General features: G+C 33.9%; 1 protein-coding gene across 1 annotated transcript in view; it reads left to right on the top strand.

Annotated features, from left to right (window-relative positions):
• The window catches only part of TMPRSS15 (transmembrane serine protease 15), a 56,715-nt gene extending 33,621 nt beyond the window's left edge, over positions 1–23,094 (top strand). The window contains exons 17-27 of the mRNA XM_010722365.3: positions 599–724; positions 1,141–1,272; positions 3,414–3,524; positions 6,108–6,240; positions 10,572–10,667; positions 14,064–14,113; positions 14,558–14,732; positions 16,660–16,841; positions 17,113–17,208; positions 18,114–18,253; positions 22,480–23,094. Coding sequence (XP_010720667.3) covers positions 599–724; positions 1,141–1,272; positions 3,414–3,524; positions 6,108–6,240; positions 10,572–10,667; positions 14,064–14,113; positions 14,558–14,732; positions 16,660–16,841; positions 17,113–17,208; positions 18,114–18,253; positions 22,480–22,650 — 1,412 coding nt within the window. The 3' untranslated portion in view covers positions 22,651–23,094. The remainder of the gene's footprint in view (positions 1–598; positions 725–1,140; positions 1,273–3,413; positions 3,525–6,107; positions 6,241–10,571; positions 10,668–14,063; positions 14,114–14,557; positions 14,733–16,659; positions 16,842–17,112; positions 17,209–18,113; positions 18,254–22,479) is intronic.
• Positions 23,095–23,905: the final 811 nt, after the last annotated feature.

The raw sequence follows: 23,905 nt of genomic DNA, 5'->3' as shown, positions 1-23,905 counted from the left end.
GATATGGCTCTCATTGCCAGGTGTTAATTTCACAAGTTCCCAGATGAGATTGTAACTAGTGAGAAAATATTTTTCCTTCTATGAAGTGAGAAAAGTGTTTTATGTTGTTTATTTTTAATTTTGCAAGATTTTCATAGTATCCTCACTTACACAGAATAAATATGTTAAGGTTAAACAGAGGCAAATATTTCTTCTGTAAATAACTTTAAAGGCAGTTTTCTGTGAACAATAATAGAAAATATTTTACTATCAAATAGCATAAGGATTAACTGACAACACTATTTGTCATGTTTTCATATGTACAAAATAATTACCCTTCTTATGTCAGAGAAAACTGCAGATGCCATGAATGGTAATAAATGCATGTGTGTATGTCTTAGAAGCTTAAATTCAATTTTCAAAGTTATTTTAGAGAGCCAGTCAACAAAATTTTAGCTCTTGACAGCATAAGTTCCTTTTAAAGCTAAGATTTAAACTTCTACATCTCTTGGGTGATTCTGAATATTGCTGCTGAGATTTTTTTTTTTTTCATGAAAATTGCACAGTAAACTCTAAAAAACAATAGGGTGATTTTTGTGTTTGTGTTACTATTTTCTAGGTGTATGGTACTTAAATGCCGAAAAAGGAAAAAACATTCAACTTCATTTTCAGATTTTTGATCTGGAAAATATTTATGATGTTGTTGAAGTCAGAGATGGCAGAGGACAAGATTCCTTACTTTTGGGCAAGTAACACTGATGTGTAGTAAAATGAATGCAGTCAGGCCACTCAAGCAAATTGGTGGATCAAACATAAAGGGAATTAATTCTCTCTTTCTTCTTTATTTCTTCATATTTATGTGTCTCAGAAACTAGGAGAAGATCTTGAGATAACATACTGTATGTGACACTGCATTTCCAAAGTGTTTGTAAACACTCAGCTTGTCATACATCCAAGAGAAAAAACTTCTCAGTAAATAAGATTGCTCATGCTCCTGGACAAACAGTGTCTTGGTCAAACCTTATTTTCTGTTCTGATGTGTCAAATTAGGGGTTGAGCTTTGGTCATTGCAATCTTATTGCATTTATTTTTGAGAAATAGCTGCATTCATGCAGTAGCATGAATATAACATTAATGTCTTCATGTTTTCCTGGAGAATAGCTGTCTATACAGGAAACGACCCATTGCCTGATGTCTTCTCTACAACAAACCAGATGACAGTAACTCTTTTTACGGACAATACTTCAACAAAGAAGGGATTTCTTGCAAACTTTACTACTGGCTACCATCTAGGTAAGTATATGATCTCCTGTCTTTAAGAGCTTATACCAGAGCTGAAATATAAAAGTGCACTTAGAGGGTGTCTCTCTGTTCTTAGTCAACAGAAATACCAAAAAGTTAAAAAGATTAGCAGTTACCCATCTGCACTTTATGTTTTCTAGAATAAAAAGTGACATTTTTGATACTTTACAAAATGACCTATTGTCAGTATCTGTACCATCTCCAATTCTTTGCAATTGTATGCGAAAAAGTGACTCATTATTTTGGCTGATAAACATTTTAAATATTAAGAGGGCAAATATTAATGATTGTTTATTAAAACTCTGTCATTATATCACTTTTTCACACATTTGATGATGTCATTAATGTCTGACAATTGGTATTCTGAGATACGAGTGCATACTGCTAGCTCATGGCCAGCTTTTCATCTATGAGGAGGACTCCCATGTCATGCTCTGCAGGTCTACTCTCCATGAGTTCTTCTTTCAGTCTGTACAGATATCTGGGATTGCCCCAACTCAAGAGCAATGTTGAATCCCATTAAGCTTACATATGCCCACTTCTCAAGCTTCTCCAAGTCCCATTGGATGTCATCCCTTCCTTCTGCTGTATCAACTGCACCACTTAGCTTGTGTCCTCTGTAAACTTGCCAGCAGTGCACTTAATACATGAAGGATCTGGGAAAAGGTACTCTTATATATTTGGACAGCAGTGTTTCTGGTCCTAGTCTGTCCCCTGATGAAATAGTTCTGTTTTTCTTGATTGCAATTAAACCTGTCATTTGCAAAATTCAGTGATTGTCTCTCCAAAAACACGCAAAATTGAGCCAAATCCAAAAGTATATGCAAGAGCAGTATGCTTACTAGGACAAATCCTTACACTATCTCTAGAACAAGTCTTATTGAAACTAACTAAAGATTTTGTGTTACTTTTGTGGAAGTCTGACAACAGAAATAAGAGAATGGAAAAGCAGTGTGTTCAGAGATGTGTGCAGTACCATTCACTTGCATAAAGAGAAAGAAAACAAGAATCTACACTTTTCTTCTTTAAATATCATAAAGACAATTATCTTCAGGCATGTTAACTAGCTGCAACTCTTTTACAGATTAGCAGTAGCACTTACATTAATTTTCTTAATATCTGAAAAATCACAACAATTGATTTATTGTTGCAAAATCAACTCCCCTTGTACAAGACTGAGATGCAGGTTTATAATGGCATAAGCCCATTTTACTGTTTCTCTTTCTTCTTTCTCTATCACATTTATTAAGCCCAGAAATGCTAAGACTTCTTTCAGCTGTTTCAGCAAAAATGAACCTCTCCCCACATTTGGTTGTAAAATAAGAATTAAGCTTAGTGAGGCAGAGTTCTCAAAGTGGCCATGGCCAGTTCTTCTTAAATATATTAAAAGGTTTTCATTTCCAAAAGAATTATGCTTATTCATGATCTTTGCAGCCAAAGGACACACATTAATTTCATTAGCCTACAGGTCAAAGATAAAAGCATTGCCATTAAGTGAATTTTTGAAGAAAAGCAGATTTTTCTTCACGTGTTACTTTTCCATGAAATATTGAGATTTTGATAACGAAGCATAATTTGACAATAAATACTTTTTATGGTATAAAATATAATTTTTTTAAAGGTGGATTTGAAAAATCTTGTTCTCATCTAGCCATGCAAAATGATTTCTGTAGAAAATCTGGCATCAGTTGTTGCCAGTTAATGTGTTTAGAAATCATATTCTTTTCCATACATGTTACACAACAGTCTATTCTGTCAAATGAATAATTTTATATGGATATTAAAAATTTAGAAGTGGATCAACTGTCTTGCCTTAAATAAGACTTCCACAAAATAAACTGCACCATTAAAAATACATTTCGAACACAGAAATAATTATAGTTTTATATATACTCTGTATGTGATATATATTCCCTTCTACTTATTTAAAAATAGTCTTTATTCTGAAAAAGAGATAAAAGGAAAGGGGAAGCAAGGAAATAGAGAACAGAGAATTAGAGCAGAAGGGCATTGGGAAAAAGTTCTCTGTATTATTCAATCAATTTTATTTTCTGGTAAACTGGATAATCTGCATTGAACATCAACATAACCTAGTAATTACAATTTCCTTTTCCTTTTCTGTTCTCCTTTAGGAGCTTGTGCACCTGAAGAATATCAGTGTCGTAGTGGAGAGTGCATACCACTGGATAACCTTTGTGATAAGCTACCTCAATGTGAAGACGGCTCTGATGAAGAAAAATGCAGTGAGTTTCTCTTCATACACAGAAAAAGGATGCATGTATATTTAGTAGGTGTTACCTAGGCAAACAGACACAATAACACAGCTTGTGTGAACTACTGCAACTGCATGCAAGACATGCAAATTTACACATCAATATCTTTTGGCTTTGTCAGGGATAGAAAAGCAAAATCACATTTCTGAGTCAATGTATGTAATCTGGCGGAAATTTCTGGTAAAGTAAGAAAGTCACTCTATCCTTAAAGTTGTGACTGCTTATAATGACCTCAAAATAAAATGAAAACTCATTACATGCTATCCCCTACATCCATTTCAGATTTCCAAATTTTATCACTTTTTCATGCAATTAATTTGAGATGAATAACAGTGTAAATGCTGCAGTGTGGGGTAAGGAAACTCTCAAATACTTCTGAGTGGGGAGTCAAACTGCAGCACCTGGCATCCTCCAGACTGCTTGGACTCCATCTCATGGAGGCATTGCCACAGGGTGAAGACATGGCACAGCTGCAAAAGTGGCATCTGTTGCTCACTGAGAATGTGCAGATTCCTACAACAGGGAAAGCAATAGCTACTGTTGCTTAATCTTCTAATAAAATGGCCATTTCAAAAATTTAGGTTTACAACATATGGCTTCATCTCATGTAACATGGAAATAATATTCCCTAAACAACAACTTAAATGTAAAACTGATGTTAAAATCATGTTGGGCCTACAGCAGAAACCAAATTACTGTTCCTGACAAAGTGCTTTTCTGACATTGTATTATGGAGCACTAATGGGAAAGTTAAAAGCAGGCTTTTAAGCTCTATACATCATAATCTGCCTTTGTTTTAAGGAGGACTTCTGTGCTTCAGATATGTCCTTAGATGTATGCTGACAGTTTGTATTGATTTCAACATCTTTTATATATGTGTGTGTGTATGAAAGCCCAAATTCAGCCTTCGTATTAATATTTTAGCTATTTTGTTGCAATAATATCCTGCCTTTTAAAATGAACAAAATAAAATTCACTTCAGCTTCTTCTTAAGCAAAGAGGACCCGGAAAGTTTTGTTCCAGACCTTGCCAAATATCTGGAGAAATTACCATCACCTACATTAACATTTTGTATGTTTTCCCAAAGATTTATTTTCCCATAGGCTGTCTATTCCTTCTTAACAAATTACCTCACATTGAAGGATTGGCAGAATTGTTTCCAAAAACCCATTTAATCCAAAAGTTGGCTGAATCAATCTAATCTTTAAAATAAAATGAAAATTTAATTAGACACCATCACATTGAGTCTTTTCAGTGTCCAAAATACTTGTTCCTTTTCCTGAATTTCAATTTCTTATCATACCTGCCATTTTAAACTTGACAAACTGGCATTTTCAAATACTCCCAACTTCTGAAACTCCCCATGGGCAGCAAAGGAAAGACATAACATATGTCTTCATATGGGAAGTACTAAAATATATGAACTTTTGAATTAAATACTTTTGAGTGCTCGGTAAGTCTTTCATTGCTTAACAGAAGTGTGTTTGGAGATGAATGTGGAAGTGATGAGGAGAAAGGAAGACGAATTATAGTTCAAGTAGGAGAGAGGAAAGGTGTCAAAAATAACTTGGAGAAATCTCAAACTGCATGCAATTCTGAGATTCTTAATAGTACTCCAAAATTTAGCATGATTGAGGTTTACCATTAATCTACTCCCATATATCACTTCATTCGTGTGCTCTGAGTTTCAAAGAGGCATTCCTATTTATTCATTTGTTTGTTTGTTTGTTTATAGGAAGGCTTTAATTATTATGGAAAAAGCAGTGGAAAATAGTTTTCTGGAGAGCTAATATTATTTTAAAAAATCAGTAACCAGTAAATTACAGATACCTTGTGTTTTTTTCTTCCTTCATGCTGACAATAACCATTACTTATTTCAAATGCAATTTTAGCTCGTGCTATAGAGGGGATTCTGTTGACCTTCTTCTCCAACTTCCTCAGTCACCATGCCAATAGCATAAATTTTTTCAATACATTATTGATGATTTTACAAATTTTTCTTCTGAATACTCTCTTTTGGAAAAACTTTTGATGGAAATACTGGTTTCCAGAGAGCTTTATTGCTATTACTATTATTTTAACTTAAGCTGCAATGAAGGCAAAAGTTATCATAGCAACTGAAACTGGATAATCCTATTTTTCAATTAGTTCTGTTTTTAAACTTTATTTCCAGTTATCATTACTGAACATTGTATAGCTAAAACTTCACACAGCAGTGGGAAATTACATAGTGCTGGCTAAGAATAAACATTGTTTAGAGTAGATGGAAAATATACTATTTGCTGTCTTTTCATGAGACACTTGCAAAATACAAGCTATGAAACTGTCCTGTGGCAGAAATATAGAAGAAGATAATGTTTCCTCCCTATAGGAACGCAACATCCTGGACATGCTGGGTTTATTACTGCTGTAGTGCATCTTAACATTTTTACTTCTTTTGTTCTTTGCTGGCAATAATAAATCTGCGCATACTGTGTTGTTTTTCACTGGGGGTGGTTTTGCTTTGTATTTTAATCACCTGTCTAAAATGCTTCTGTCCATTTTGGTCTACAGTGAGATTGCTTAATGGTTCTGCAAGCACTGAAGGACTGGTACAGGTCAGGATTGGGAAGGTATGGCACCTGGCATGTGCAGATGATTGGAATGAAAAGATTTCAGACAGTGTGTGCCAGCAGCTGGGATTAGGGTGAGTGAAAATATAATATGCTCTTGTAACTTGTTTGACGCTTTGCTGAGTTTGTGAGTTTGTGTTTTTCTCATCATTTTAGTGGTATTGTTACCACCTATAAAAACTGAAACAAATATACTTTTCTGTAGTAAATGAAGTTCAAAATCAGTGACCAAATTTGTACCTGTCGCAATGCTTATTTTTATGTCATTCGTCACTGTATTGCTAACTCTGAATACAGCAGCTTAAATATGAGTACACATATTGGAGCACACTGTGAGGCTCATGTGAGAGCATTAGTCTTTTATCACTGTGTCATCATTTATGACTTCATTTTTGTGAGAACAGCACAAAATTAAATCTTGAGAAAACAGGAGCCTTGGCTGCTTTACTGTCATGCTGATGTTCATTTCAAGTAAATTCAAGATAACCACTTGAGTATCCTGTAACTGGGCTCCCAATACATTTCATACCTATCATTAAACATGAGTTGTTGGGGGTAGGAAACTATTTCACTTGAGGTGTGTTTGAGACTGGAGGAAGAAGGGAAGCATATGACTGAAAAAGCAGATTTGTCTTCAGTTGCTGCTATTCAGCGGAATTTCTATGGAAGAGGCGAGGAGAGTTTAGTGCAGAAGTGTTGTATTTTTACAAAAATTTATGGCCCAAATTCTGGCCCCACTTACACTGCATGAAATTTCACTGCCATCCAATGAATAATAAATGTCTTTCCTACAGTGCTGAGGTTTTTAGGGAATGTAATTTACTCAAGTAATAATCAAATAAAATTCTTAGCTTGCAGTTTATTATGTTGCTCTCCAACAAAAGTAAGATGCCTGCAAATGCCTGCCTCATAAATTAACTGTAGAAATGGCAAAGTAAAGAGGGCCAGGAAAAAGACAAAATGTTATTTGAAAGCATTTTCAATCATCCAATGAATATGTACTGTTTTATTCTTATTTCCTTTGGTTAAGTACTGCTTTTGTGTACATATCAGATGCACCAAATTCTATTTGTAATATTGGTATGTAGTTATCTTTTTTATGCATGTATATAAAGACATAGAAAATATGACAAAGTGTTCTTTGAGTCAGATACCTCATCCATTTACATTGGCCATTAGCCTTCTTCCTGTCCCTCTTTCTCCCTGCCTGTCGCTCTTTTTCCTCTATAACTTTTGAATACTAGTCATTTTGTGGTCTAATGGTTTAGTTTATATTTCAGTAATTGACAGGCTTCACTGAACTTGTTTTCCATGACATTTTCTATTAACATTTTAAAATTATTTGTGCTGTTGTCTCAATAACATTCTATATTAATGTATTTCAGAGTTTGTCTCTACAATAGTGTCAAACTCTCTTGTCAAAAAAAAATTCTTTTAAGTTTCTTGGTTAATTCTTTTTAATTCCATTGCTCAGATTTTTACCTATTCCCATTGTTGTTTTTTTTTTAAATAATGTTTTTATACCTAAATTGCATCAACTCTATATCCTGGATGCTACTTCTGTTAAAAATCCTGATAGCAGAATGAAACTTTCACACATATACAGAGATCACTTAAATATCACACTATTTATACTTTCTTTGAATCTGTCTCCTTCTAGCAGCATATTTGTTAACAACTAGCACCATGTTTGTTAGTAAATGGATGTTTGTAATAGCAGGTCTTTGGTAGGCTGTATCTCATGCTGTTCTACTGAATAATTACCTAGAATTACCAGAGAAAGAGGCTAAGGTTAATCTGGGATTATTTACTTTCACTATTAACTGCTTTCACTAGTCTCATTTACTGTTTATTTTATGAAAATGATGCCCTGCTGAGCTACAAACTGTAATGTTCAAACAGGCTCTAGTATATCATACATCAGAATCCTTTTGCCTCCATTCTTCAAGTATGCAGCTGTTGTATCTGTGATACATGCCAAACAAGCAAATCTAGAGTGATGTCCATGTGTGCATCTACAAAAATATAGGTTAGGGAAATAATTCACAAATACTCTTAGTGAGTCCAGAGAAAAAGATGCACAGTGTGATGGAACTGAGAAACCTGAAGAAGAGTCCTTTGTTCAGCATGTGCTTTGTGACCATGTGCATGACACTGCCATGCCTGATTATTGCTGTCGTTATTAGCATTGCTTTTCTTCAATCAGACACTGAACTTTCTACCATTTTGTCTGGTTTCAAACACATTTGTTTCTTTGGGACCAGTGTTGGCAGATCTGCAGCCTGTTTTATTCATGAACTCATACAATTCTTGAGAATTAATTAACTGAAATAAAATTTCATGTTTGAGATGCCCAGGTCACTTACATTTTCATTTACTCCAGTAGTGAATGGTCAGGAGTAGTAGCTACATGCCTAGCTAATAAAAATACCAGATAAAATCCTTTTGACTTTTGACTGCCAGACCCAGGCTTTCCAGTGTGGCAAAATGCTATTTTGTGTGCAAAATAGTGTTTTGAGTGCATTGAGTGGATGTAGAAAAGAACCTGTTTCTCAGTGTATTGAGGCCTTATTTGCAGCCAGAATGAGAACAGTCCTGATAGCTTGGTGATAGACTTAATGTCATGTCAGTTGTCACCTGGAAGCCACAGGAGGAGTTTCATAGCATGTGGATTTTTTTTTTTTTTTTTTTAGATAAGAGAAAAAAATTGTAGTTATTGAATAAATGGTATTATTATTCAGAATAATTATTCAGAAATGTACCACTTCATTTGAATCTTTTATAACATTTGGTACTGCTTATTGTTACTGGTCATATCAGGGACATAAATAGAGACTGAAATACCTGCATGGATCTGTGTGTAAGAAACCTAACCAAAATTATTCTGTAAATTCTGGCTAGTGAGGGCTACTTAACTCGTAGGTTAGCTTCCTTAAGGCCATTTTTGTCATAGCCTTCAATACTTCTAATAAATGATTTTCATTAATGGTAGATCCCCAGTGAAAACTCAAATTACGCATCACCTTTAGGATCTGGCCCATGGTGTTAATCTTTCTTCCTTTTGAAATGATAAGATGCTAGATTATTAGAGCTAAAATCTATCATAATATGCCATTATCATTCCTCTAATTAAAAACTAACTGTATTTTGAATGCTAATCAGTTCTAGCAAAGCAATCTTATTAGACTATTTTGTCTTGAGTACACCAAATGTATGATAATGCCTTGAATCAAGGAATATTTAAGAGCTGTGACTTGGAATTGCTGGAGCTGCAGAACAAACTATATTGTTATCACTAAACTGCATTGCTCCAGGAAAAGTATATGATTTCTTATACTTACAGAAACACTCATTATTTATCAATACGTTAATTGAAAGAAGAGCAGCTTGGTTTTGCAATCACTGATAACATTTAGGAATCTCCAGCTGTGTGCATCTCAGGAATTCAAAGAAAACAAATGAATCAAATGAAATTACCAAAGGTTTTCTCAAAAAAGCACTTCAGATTTTATTTCAGAAATATGAGGAAGCTAAATAAAGTCCCTATTGTAAAAATAAAAGCTCAGAGAATATCCAGCCTGTAATCCAGAAATTTCAGCATTTAAGTAGGTTGCTGCAAAAATAATATCTTCTATTTATTTCCACAGAAACTACAACAGATAAAGAAACTAAAGAGCATAATAGCACTACTTGATAGAGCAAATTCACAGCTACAAAATACTAACTTTCAACACAGTCACCATTATTAGCTGTGCTAATTTTCACCATCGATGAACAAGAGCGTGGCATGCTGCACTCATAAAAAATCTGCACCAGCAGAATCAATCCACTGTTGCTATCACCACTTCTGAAATGTGCCACCGAGCACCTCACTGTGCTCACATCCACTGTTTGGTTTCCATAAACCTTCAGCAAGAGTCAACAAATATCAATGGATGACATTTTTTCCACATAGAGAAATTTAATGACGCACCTTCACATCATCCACACTTCCATGCCAGACACCATTTTGTCAGACTGCCCCTCTGCTGCCAACTGTCACATGGCAACAACATGTAATGGGATACTGTCAAGAAGCTTCAGTCTTTACTGCCATACCACCACCATCTGTCTCCATATATTTAAGAATCAGTATTGCAAACCATTCCTTGTGGCACAAAAGAGGATAAACTCATAATTTACTTTCATTAAAAGAATTGTTTTTTCTCTATTTTAATATCATTGTAGCACTGGAGTTCTTAGGATAAGGAGAAAGAAGTTAGGGAAGTCATATTTTAATCCGTGAAATTTTTAATCCTCACACATCTCCAGATAATTCCACAAACATCATCGTTTCCCAGACAGTCTTCCACCAATGAAACACGATAAATTTCTAAAAATATCTGTGTGTGTCTTTTCCTTCCAGGAATTCAAATATGTCATCAACTGTATTATTCACTGGAGATGGTCCATTTGCCAACATCACCGAAGTAGCTAATCAGAGCCTAATATTTTCAAAAAAGTGAGTAGAGTGAGGTTGCTTCCTCATACTAAGGAAAATTGCAAATGCAGTGACTATAATTTATACAATAATTTCTAGCTTAAGTTTATCTGAAGACTAACATGATTCTGTAAGAGGTCTGGACCATTAAAATAGGTTTTATTCTATATCTACCACTGAATTTTATATATTTATTTATATATATTTATTTTTATATAAATATTTATATATTATATATAATATATATTATATATATTATATATTATATATGTTATATTATATATATATTTATTTATATGTATTTATTTTTATTTATTTATTTATTTTAATTTATTTATTTATTTATTTATTTTTATATTCATAGTGCAGTTCACTTTTGCACCTTCCATTCTTATTTGCCTATTGCAAATTTTAAAGGAGAGCGATGCATTTTTAGCATTTGGTATAATTTTATGTGACATTTTTATATATTTATTGCGGAAATTATTAATACTGTTACTTTTACATTTCTTTTTACATGCACATTTTGTTTGAAAATGCTATTTATAAAATGTTTCTTATCTGGAGATCTCTAAACTATGAATACATCAAAACTTAAGCACCAGTAGAAGGATTAAAGTTGGGTGGCATTCCTCCATGGTTATAGGAGATATCAGTTTTGGTTCTCTCTAATATCAACAGAGAAAAATAAGTACTTCCAAATTCTAATTCGTCAAGCTATCTTTTCTGGAATAAGATGAATCACATTTTGTAATCCATTGAGTTTATTGATAAGACACTTAAGACAACAGCCATATCTATGTTTAGACAAATTAATTTAGTTCAAAAATGATTCCACATGTCACTCTCACATCATGTCTCCATATTTATCATTAGATAAGATGATCCTTGGAATGCATTACATGCTTATCTTCCTCAGTCCAAATAACACCTGAAGTGATTCTGAAAAGACATACAAACTGTCAGTGTTTCTTGTAGATTAAATGAAAATGTAATGTTTGCCCAGGATTAATTTCTGAGGAAATAGTGGGGTTTAAGTATACCTCTAAAAAGTAGGAAAGATTGCCACCATCAAATAAAACATTATATAATGACTTCAGTTACTGAGTTTCTGCTTATAAGTTTTGTAACAAACATTATCCTGGAATCCTACAACAAACATGGATGCAGAAAATTACTGTATAATTGCTAAAATGCTGAAATGATGTGGAAGATGTCAAGAATCCATGTTCTTTCAGGTTTCCTTTATGAGCATATCACATGGTATATTATATATTATATAGTATTATATATATAGCTCTATAGGAGCTGTGAGATATGCTTTAGTAGCTTGTGGTAGCAGTGGTAGTGAGAAGACGGTTGGACTAGATGATCTTATAGGTCTTTTCCAACTTTGTGATTCTATGATATGATTCTATGATATGATATGGTAACAAAGTGGGTGGGAATTCTTAATTTGATATGCTGTATTATTTCTATATTAAAAAAAAAAAAAAAGATACATTGTTTGTTCCAGTTATACTCTGTTAATCCCAACATTTATCATTTTTACTGGTGGTGAAGGGATATTTTACAATTGAGATATCATTGCAAGTTACTTTTCATTTTTTTCTTGACTACATGTCTAAATAAGGATAACCACAAGAGATCTTAAACAACGGCAGTGATTTAAAGATGTCTTCTGTCAATATCTCTTAAACAGTTAAAGATAATTAATGCAGGAGTGAATGGAATAAGTTCATTAATCTTAGTGGTATTTTTGTTGATGAAATGGATATCTAGATAGATATTTTTCATCTAGAAAACTGATAGGAATCATTTTACAGGGTGACACTATTAAAGTCTCACATGCTTTTGTTGTGTGTATATTAGAATGATCACATAGATTTGATAATTGAAAAATCAAATTGGTAATCAAATTTAAAAAATGTATTTCTCACATAGCTTTTGGTCTTAGTTTCAAGAGTAATGGTCATGAATGTAAAGGGTCTCACACACACATATCTGAAAGCTGTGGTACAGAAACAGCATAACTGTTCTCTGATGCCATTAGGTAATGTATTTCTTGGCAGAATTGCTTTGTATGGGCCAAAATTCTGCTTTGAAGATATACATGAGCAGATGCTACAGGCATTTTTTTTTTTTTTTTTTTGCCATTCCTATGTGAGACCATACTCATAGATTTCAGATTTCTTCCCAGCATGCTCCTTCACAGATGACACTCACAGAGGCACATAGGATGGGTATTCAGCACATGCAATGTGACTCCACTGCCTTTTGGACTCTCCTGAGCTAACCAAGAAATAACTGAGGACTGGTAAATTGAAATGCAGGCAAGGAAATGGTTTTCATACTGGAAATTTACTCCAAATAGACAAAAAAAGTGGACTCCCATAAAGTATCTTCTACTAAACAATTAGTAGGTACTGATGGTGGGAGATAGACCCCAATTTCAACATAAAAATCTGACAAGTTGACTATTAGATTGGCTAGTTTGTATGATACAACACAGGGCTGGAGGCATAGTTCACCCTCTTACACTCACAGAGTGAGTGCAGATTTAATTAGACAGGGATGGAGGGGAAGGTTACATATTCTCACTTGCCGGGCTGTCACTCATTATTTCTCCCACAAAAAATGCCAAATTTTAGTGCAAACATAGTGAGGGATGCATAATGCTATATTATGCTTAAAGAATGCTTCCTTTTATCTCTTTGAAAAAATGAAATGGAAATGCATAGTGCGACCTAGCTCTTCGCTGACTTTTTTTTTTTTTCCTGATATATTTCTGTGTATCCAATTTAAATTGCTAGCACACACACTGTCCCAAGTGTTCAGATTCATTACAAGCTATGAAGATAATCTTAAAACCTCTAGGTATCAGAAATGCTTGAGTAGTTTTGATCTGTGGTTTCATGCTTTTCAGGCTCTGGCTTTATATCTCCGCTAAATAATTCCTTCCCCTCTATATGCAGCTATATATTTTATTGTGCACTATAATCTTAGTAAAAAAGATACAGTGATATCAAACTAACCGTTTCAAAATTCTTTGGTTACACTGATCTCTAGCGGCAAGTTATTGAAAACTTCCCAAAAGGTAAAATAAATGCCATATGCAGTTGCAGTTTTATTTAGAATCTGTCATAGACAGATGACTTGTTCCTTAAAACACCAGAGGAATCTACTTTTATGTCCATAGCATATATCGTGTCTATTAAGGAACAACATGTACATTTCATCTTAGGTACAACATAATGCTTTCTGTTTACAATTAAACTGTTATTATAACACAAAAGACTGTGGCCAAAATCCTAGATTTAAATATTAGATAAACTAATGAAACGAATGTACCTTTACATATATGAGAGAGTTATTTGGTGTGCAGATACTTGTGATTTAATTATACTTTCCTTCTAGAGAACTTTGTTTAAACAACCTGGTGATTCATCTGCAGTGTAACATTAAACGTAAGTACATTTACCCTAGGAATGTTTCACACAGAAATCAGATTGTTCAGTCCATAAAGCCTTATGTTTATAGTTTGAATTGAAAGGTTAGGAAATGGACTATAAAAGCTATGCTTGTAATGATATAAACACAGAAAAATTTACAATCTTCGCTTGTTTTCAGAGTTAAGTATACACTGGAGACGGGTCTATACTGAAAGCAAATATATAAAAAAAAATTTAAGATCTGAGGATGTAAAACATCTAAATCCAAGTTATGAAGTTGCATCTTGATTTCAGCTATAAAATGGCAAACTTTTCTCCACAGTAATAATATTTTTGAATAGCAGGTCAGGTAGTACCAAGACTATTTTTCCAAGAATTTAACTACTCAAATAAAGCGTACAGTGTTCTTCTACAAATTTGCATTTATTTATTTAAAATACATATATGCATTTATTTTAGCTTGTGGAAAACGCCTGGAAATTGAGAACAAAGGAACAAGGATTGTAGGTGGAAGTGATGCCAGAAGAGAGGCTTGGCCTTGGATTGTCTCACTTCATTTTAATTCCAGACCCGTTTGTGGAGCCTCCCTTGTCAATGAGGAATGGCTGGTGACAGCAGCACACTGCGTATATGGGTAACATTCACTGTACTCATAAGTTAATGCATTCTAATGCTCCCACAACATGCAAGTATCCAAATGGTAGATATGTATCCTTAAAGTTGGGCTGAAGTATAATCTTGAGCCATTGGTTGGTCTTCTACAGAGCAAATCACACTTTCAAAGGATCATATTGAAATAATTGGTAAGAGGTACTTTTTAGATGTTTGAAATGAAATTATTACAGATTCACAAGTGCATCTTTGTCTCCACTGACTGCAGGGCATCCTGCCGACTAGTTGAGATGGCCAAATGACATCCATACCATGTCTTTTTCATTTTAAGAAAGAACGTGAAACACTTGCTTTATATGCAGATTGATTAAGGATGTATCAGATAATTAATAATTTGTGATTCTAATATAAAAAATTAATAACAACTTCACTGTTTAATTACTATGTTTTTAATCACACAAAGTAAAGGCTCTGCTACGTAGTAGTAAATCCTCAGTCCTTATTTTAAAGCAGACAGTCATGGAAACCAAGAGCCATTTTCTGAACAATGAACATTTAAAATATATGGTATTAATACTAAGCATTTTTACTTTACCTATAAGTAATGGGGGCCTCCATTACTCACAGGAATCTCTATTAGCAGTTAGAGGATGGTATGTAGTGGTTAAAGGATTAAATATCTAAGAAAGGTAAATTCAGTGTTGCCCATTCCTCCTGTTAAGTATCACAGATCGATCAAGATCTACTGTGCATAATTGGAATGAACCTTGATTCATAAATATTGATTAGGCAATATTGCAATGTCCTCCAGGTAGCGTTATTTGTACCACGAAGAAATGATGCATATAAATATTTTCTAAGGTTTGTTTCCATAATGTCTGTAATAGAAACTAGTACTGAAGAAGACACTCAGAAACTGCAATAGCAAAAGACAAATATTATTATTCAAAATTATAGTAGACTTTTCATTATAAATAGCTAAATAATAATACTGAGGAGGCTATGCCAATATAAGAATGCCTCCTCATTACATTACAGGAGTATATTCCACACAAAGCCCCTGAAATGAGGGGGATCAAGCCAGGTTAGTTTGCACATGATAAATCCACACTTATATTGGTGCTTCCTTTTCACCTATTTCACTTTTCTATTTTCATTTAGATATTATTTTATTGTCTTGAATTTGCTGGAGTTTTCCTTTAAGTGACAGCTTATTTTTAGTTCTTAATTCTGAATATTTAACTGAAATGCTAATTTAGAACAAGGTAGCCTCCAGATGTCAGTCAAAAAGATAAACAGAAACCAATTCCATACAACAAGCAGACTGAAATAATGTTTTAGAATAAAAATGAACTGGGTGATTAGAAAACTAGCAAATACATACGTTCACTAGCTTAGAAACACTTTCAAACCAGCATAGATGGCTCAGAAAAAAAAAAAAAAGCAGGTAGATTTATGCCATAGCTGTCTGAACATATCCTTTTCAACTTAGATAAAAAACTAAGGGACCAATTTTCTGAGTCAATGAGCTGAAGTATTTTCTACAACATTGTAATCTATTATTCTTTAGACAGTTCCATAATTTTCTAACTAGGACCAATGTTAATTGCATTGTGAGCAGTCAGCAGTATTCTTTTCAATGTTAAAAAAGACATAGTGATTTACTTAATGTATCTTATTCTACTGCACTGCTGTATGATTAATTCTTCTAAATAATGCATATAAGCTTAACATCAAAAGTCAATCACATACTTTTACAGTATGGATGTTTAAGATAGTGTAACTATCACAAAATTGTAAGGACATTTACTACATTCTCCTATTAATTGAGGGGAAATTGAGAGCAGGCTACTTATTATAATGAGGTTAAAGATCAACATTTTATCAAACATACTTTTCAGAATGTTCATTAATCATTCATAATTATGAATATTCCTTGCAACTTCCAGGAGACAATTACAACCATCTACATGGAAAGCAGTTCTTGGCTTGTATGACCAGTCGAATATGACAGACACTTTAACGGTAGTTCAAAACATTGATCGAATAGTTATAAATCCTCATTATAACAAACTTACAAAAGACAGTGATATTGCTCTGATGCATCTTCAGTACAAAGTTCAATATACAGGTAAGTAAGTGAGTTTGTATTTTTCCACAAAATGTATACATTACTCTAAACCCTAAATATGCTAACCATATGGGGGTGATGGAATGGCTGTACATTTTGTACAGTCTAATTATTCTTGAGTTCATCCACTACTTCCTGGTTATTGAGTCCCAAAAATGAATTTGAATTAATGAATATTTTCTGCTGTGAACTTCATTTAAAAAAAAAAAAAAAAAAAAAAAACAGAATAAAGAAAAGAGATTGAAATTGATTGCTTATTTTGCATTCACAGATTACATACAATCTATCTGCTTACCACAAAAAAATCAACAGTTTCTACCAGGAATTAACTGTTCCATTGCTGGCTGGGGTGCAATTAGATATGAAGGTGGGTAAATTATTCTGGGAAAATTTGCTCCTGATTCCACAGAAGCTACTAAGGTCAAAAAGGTTAGAGATATGCTCCTCTACAAAAAGGTTTTGTACTATTCCACTTCCTCACCATTTCTTCTCTAAAGTAATAACGTTACAACATACTTATTAGAAAAAATATATACATCTCCAATCATTAAATTAATAAAAGAACTTATTGCATCTCCCTAGGAGTTATGAGGACTACTTTTTTCAATTTACAGAATATGAACATCTTATTTCCAGATAACTGGGGAGATGAAGGGATCAGAAAGAAGAAAGATTCGTGTTTCTGACAGTGTGCAAATGATTTTCCCCAGAAGCCAAGAATACTGAGGGTAGTGTGAAATGTACATTCATTTGTATATCACATGCTCCAAATTTGGAGTCTCTGTAAAATAATAAACATGCAATTTCACTTCCATGGTTGCTTGTACATATTTGCATCCGTATTTTCAGAGTAGAATTGTATTTAAAGTTTTAAGTAAGAACTAGTAATAGAAATGCTTGTAAAAACTAGATATATGCAATCAAAGATACACCATGAATAGTGTGGAAACACTGGAAAATCCGAGCTTCTAAGCCTTTAATAAGCTCTTAGATCTCTCTACAGTAAGTTCATAGTCATTGATTTTAGTAACTTTCATTTAATTACAACCAAATTCAGTCCCATTACGCAAAAAGACAGGATTCAGTTAATGAGCACCATTTAATCAGTGATTGTGTTACAGGGGCATAAACCTGAATAATACAGTAGTCTGGCGGGGCTTCCTGCTGTTCAGTAACATGCCCACATGTTGGAACAAGAACAAAGCTATCAGTGTTCTGAACGTGTTATACATATTTAATGCAGCACATAAATGTATTCTGTATTTTCATCAGGTCCCACTTCAAATATATTGCAAGAAGCAGAGGTCCCTCTCATTTTAAATGAAAAATGCCAGGAATGGTTGCCAGAATATACTATTACTGAGAATATGATCTGTGCAGGCTATGACATGGGAGGAGTAGATTCCTGTCAGGTAAGAATAAATGACTAATTCTCACTGCTAGCACACAGCACATCTAATTATGGAGTAAAGTGCTCTTTGATATTCCAGTCATTAAAACCAGATGGTCACTGTCTATGAATATTATTTTTATGCACCATATTTAGCTATTTATCAGAATACATGTTGTAAAGATAAAAGTCTATTTTGTATGATCTTAACACAAACAACAATGGAAGGAGATAAATATTTGGACTGGACATTTTATGCACTGAGCTTTGAATAATTACTGCTGAGGAAAGAGGAATACTTTCAGCAAAAAGTAAGGTACAGAGAAATGCATAACAAGTAAGTCAAAAATCTCAAAAATGCTTCTCACAGTGAAAGGGGTAGAGCAATGATGTATTTCCCCAGAATATGTAGGCTTTAGAAATATTTCATAAGTGGACACCACAGTATTTTGGAGAAGCTGCCTTTCTGCATTTATCTTACAGGCTGCTTCCTGGGCTGTTTCTCACTTCTGTCCATTCTATCTCTGCTCATTATGTACCGCTTCTCTTTAAGAGCACAGTGTTGGTCAACACTTCTTTCTTCCAGCAACATGGAGTCCATGGCATGGAGACTGGTTGTCCTCAAATCTGATGAGGAACATCCTCACATAACTCCTCTTACTTTATTACCACAATCCTAAATCTTTATCATGCACAGTGAGTTTGGCTACTTTAGTCAAGCAGGAGTGTATGCAAGCCTATTTGATTTGTCTTTTCCTCAACGTCTGTGATTCCTCATCTCTTTTTGTTTTTCGTCCCTCAAACTGAAAAAAAAAATAAAATTGTAGCACTATAAGTTGATACAGAGCACAAGTGACCAGCATTGTGATCAATGACCATTCAACCATAAGCAAAGAGGAACAAGCGAGTCCTGATACTGCTTTGTCCTCTAGGCTGCTGTCACAGCCTTTGAACTTTTGTGGATGCCCTAGAGTAATAGACAGAAGTATTTTAATGACTGAGTTCCCACAGAAATCTCCCCTAAAGCTCTCTTCATAGGGCCATGAGAAGACAACAATAATACTAGTTGAATTAACTCACTTCAAACCAGATAATAAAAAATAGTAGTTGTTTTCTTTCTCATCAAAGCATGACATTCATAGCTACTCAAGCTGTAGGATGATTCAAATTTGGTCTCCCACACTCTATTGCATGGGTATCCAACCTTCTGACCTGCCTGGCCTGCACTAAGCAAAAAGGAATGTAATGGGCCACATATAAAATATATAATAATGTAAATAAGTAACAAGACATATTTTTAATGTATTTTTTTTATTAAAACATTAAAATACACTACAAAAACATTAAGCATAAAACTAATAGGATGTTTGCCCTTGTTTTTGTGAAACTAATACATCAGTCTGGTTTAAGGGCAGTGACTGGCATTCCCAGTGAGTTCTCAAGGTATTCATCTGAGATTTTTGATGAAATATTACCCTTCCTGTGCTTCATCCTTGACAATAATTGTTCGCAAATGTACTTACTGCCAAAAAGCAATGACATGAACAAGGCGTGACTGTGAATTGAGAGCTATTTTTATTGGATGAAACGGATCTTATAAAAGCCTGATAAAGAGACATGACCACATTTCACTTTGAGTTGAAGGTCTGATTGTAACTCTGTATATTTCATTTGAAAATTTCCAGGTAATGTATTTATGTAAACTTAAAGTGGAGTCACAAATATACAAAAAAAAATTATCATTTTTTTGGAAATCTGGAAACCTATTCCTAAAACTCTCTCAAAATGGAAAGCACCTCCGCATATTTTTCACTGTTCACAGGACTGTGTTTAGCTAGTGTATCAAAATGCATGAAATAATTTGCCATAACTTGAGCTTGCCGCAAGTTTCATTTCAAATGCTATTATGGTTTGAAATATAGCACAGATATGTTGATTTGCATCTTGAAGACACATGTTTGACTCATTTAAATGAGCACTGAAATCCACCAAAAATGCTAAATCTGTGAGCCATTTTTAGTCTTCATATTCTGGCATAATTCTTCCTTCTGATTCCATGAAGGACTTGACTTCACTTTGCAATCATGAAGTCTTGTTAGTATTTTACCCAAACTTAGCCACCTTACTTTAGAAAACTAAGTGATGATCCATAAGTCAACATCCATACTTCTAAGGAATTCCAAGAATTAGCAATGATTTAGCCGTCCCTTGGACTTTATGAAATTCACAGCTTTGATGATGATTTGCATAAGTCCATTCGTAAAGCTTTCACACATAAAATTTTTGTGATGTCCAATGATACTTCATCAAATGTGAGTTACCAGTGGCACCTGCATGATCTTCTAATAATTTTATAAGTTCATCTTTTTTACCAACAATTACCGGGGCACCATCTGTAGATATACCAAATATGTTGACGAAAGTTAAAGAAAATTTTTTTAACGTGTTTTTTTACTGCTTCACACAAATAAAGAGATTTAGTTGTGCCTTTCAATGACACCAAAGAAGCAATTGCTTCAGAGACATCATATTTATTATCAGTATCTCTAATGAAAATCGCAAGTTGAGCCATTACCTGTAGCAGCACTACTTTCAGCTATTGCCAAAGCAAAAAAAAAAAAAAAAAAAGGGAAATTAGCAGCTTTACTCTCCAAATTTTGTTCAATAGATATTTATGTTTCTTCAGATTGCCTGACTGATAAACTTGTAATACTGACATAAACTGACATAAACTGATTTTATAAAAATCTGTTTTTCTATCAGGACACATTATATCAGCCATGCATTCCATACATTGCTTAATAAACTCACCATCAATAAAAGCTTTTGGTTTTTTTGTAATCAGATTTGCTAGCTTTTATAACATAATTCATTTGAACTTTCAGGTTTTTTTTAAATATGTTGTTTTTCAGTTTCACTATTGAGTCTTTATGAAGCATTCCTTGATATACAGATTTTGGCAGCACATTTTTGCCTATAATGTCTTTTCAAATTCTAATCTTTGAAAGCTGACATGATCTGCTTGCTAATTAAATATAGTGCCATATTATTTGTCAGCACTGCACTGTGCCCTCCCTGGTCCCGGGGCTGGGGAAGAAGCAGGCAGAAGCACTGCCATGATCACATGGCAGAAGAATCTGCCACATTACAAGCTGTGCCAGACCATGTGCAGCTCACAGACCACATGTTGGCCATGCCTGCAGACTACTGCAATTCTGTAACTCCTAAATTATTGAGAAGGAGGTGTCAGAAAAACTCACCTCCTCTTCTGGCAATCTTGTCATCATTTCCTCTAAATTTGAAATTGTCAAAATTCGGGAGGGACAGAAAATAGAACTGCCTCTTAGCTAAATAGATTCAGCTAAAAAATAATGCTACACATTCACCCAGACGTTGAGAAAAGAGAAGGGTTAAATGTACTTAGGACACTCCAAAAGTAATGCCTCCTATATATTTTCATAGAAAATACAACAGACACAATTAAACTATTTGATAGAGCAAATTTTCAGCTACAAAACACTGTTTTCAACACAGTCACCACCATCTGCTCTGCATTTTTGCCAGTGATGAACAAGAGTCTGCACGCCATGCTCATAAAAATCTGCATCAGCAGAGGTGGCCCCACTTCTTTACAGCAGATATGACAGTGTCATTGATAGGAAAATGTTGCCCACACAATCCAACTTTCACTGTACTAAGACTTCTGTTTGGTCTCCATAAATGCTCAGTAACCATCAGTGAAAGTCAGTGGGTGACATTTTTTCCTCATGGAATAACTCAATGACACTCCCTTGCTTCATCCACACTTCCATGTAAGACACCATTCTGTCAGAATGTTCTTCTGCTGACATCTGTCACATGCAAGAGAATGTAACAGAATACTGGTGATAATGTTCAGCCTTTATTGCCATATCACTCACATCTGTTTCTGATGTCAACCTGGGCCAACACAATAAAATAGCAGGCATTACTTTCAGAGCATTCCTCATATAATAATCCTTCAAAACTTAGTCCTGTATCTAGAAGACTGATGAGAACTTAAAATTGCAGTCTTGAAAGAAAAAGAAAGTAAATTGATTAATTCAAGATTTTTTCTATATAGAAGAATCCACATTGATTATGTTTCTGATGTCCAAAAGATAAGATGCAATTTTTATGATTAAGGATCAATTACAAAAAATATCATAAACAAGCTCTGCTCCAGGCTTGACAATTGTACACTTTTAACTTTTGAATTGCATATTGCAGGGAGATTCAGGAGGCCCTCTGATGTCTGAAGATGGTAACCAATGGGTTTTGGTAGGTGTGACATCATTTGGCTATGAGTGTGCACTTGCTCAACGACCAGGAGTGTACGTTCGGGTCGCTATGTTTGTGGACTGGATCCAAAAAATCATCTACTACCTTGATTTTCCTTAACAACAGAAATAGAAGTTAAAACTGCAATTAAGCCATTGCAGAGTAATCCAGTACAGACTGGCATTCAAAACTCATAATTAGGGAATCTAAAAAAAATATGATTCAAAGTCTGGTTTCAAATTTAGGAAAGGAAAACATTAACAACTAAAAATTCCCTTCTTTATCAATTGAAAGGAATATTTCAAATGAGATAGATTCTATGCTTTTGTTAATAGTTTTAGCAGTTTACTGTTTGCTTTATATAAGAGGTAAATCTGCCATCAGTCCATGGTATGGGAAAACAGTCTATTTGAACATCGCTGTATGAAATGTGTAGTGAGGGTTTTGTAAAGTGTGGCAGGGAGGAAGGAAAGAAGGAAGGACAGAAAGAAGGAAAGAAGAAAGGGAGGGAGGGAGGAAGGATTTTTCAAACCACAGGTGCTTTCTGAAAAATGGTCTAAATTGTTAATTTTGGAATAAATTGTCAGAAAAATTGTTAATTTCAGGATAAATGTGAACTATTTTTATGATTTTACAGTACATTTCCCAATGTGCATTTTCATTTCAATGCGCAATCAATTCTCAGTAACTGCCACATATCAAAATGAAGGTATGCATTATCTGAAACTGCGCTCATGAGAGTTCTCTTATCTTGCCTGTTACAAAAAGCTCTAAAATGAAGTTTGTAGATTGTGAATAATGGTTGATCATGTATCATGCTGCTTTATAACAAGCAAGCTGAATGGACAATAAAAATTATCTCTGGTGTAATTTGTTTGCTTTTCAGTTTTTATTTCATACAAATCTTCTGGCAGTTATTCAAATAATTATAGATATATGCTTGCATGGACCTTTGTAGAAACATGCAATACTACACTTCCCCTCATATATATGTTTTAACAACAACGGACAATAATGAGGATTATGAATAAATGAGGATGAAATAATGAGGATGGTGAATGAAATGTAATAGGGTTCATTTGATATTTTATGCTTTCTCTGTACTAGGGGCTTTTAATAATGATTTTGTGTTTTGTATAGACTCTATCCTGATTCCCATTAACAGCAGTCCAAATGGTATAAAATATGGAAAAACAAACAAAAGAAAAGCAGTTTTATTATAATAATTCTTATTGAAATACCTTAAATTCAATGGTGTTTTAATGTTAGTGTAATATGATATATGTCCTTTATTTCTGCTTATAGATTGTAGAGTAATTTAATGTCTTTTTCATTCTACAGTTTACATGAAAACACAAAATGCATTTTAATTTAC

Source organism: Meleagris gallopavo, chromosome 1 (genome assembly GCF_905368555.1).
Source record: "Meleagris gallopavo chromosome 1, MGAL_WU_HG_1.1, whole genome shotgun sequence".
Taxonomy (NCBI): domain Eukaryota; kingdom Metazoa; phylum Chordata; class Aves; order Galliformes; family Phasianidae; genus Meleagris; species Meleagris gallopavo.
This window is presented reverse-complemented; position numbering and strand designations above follow the sequence as displayed.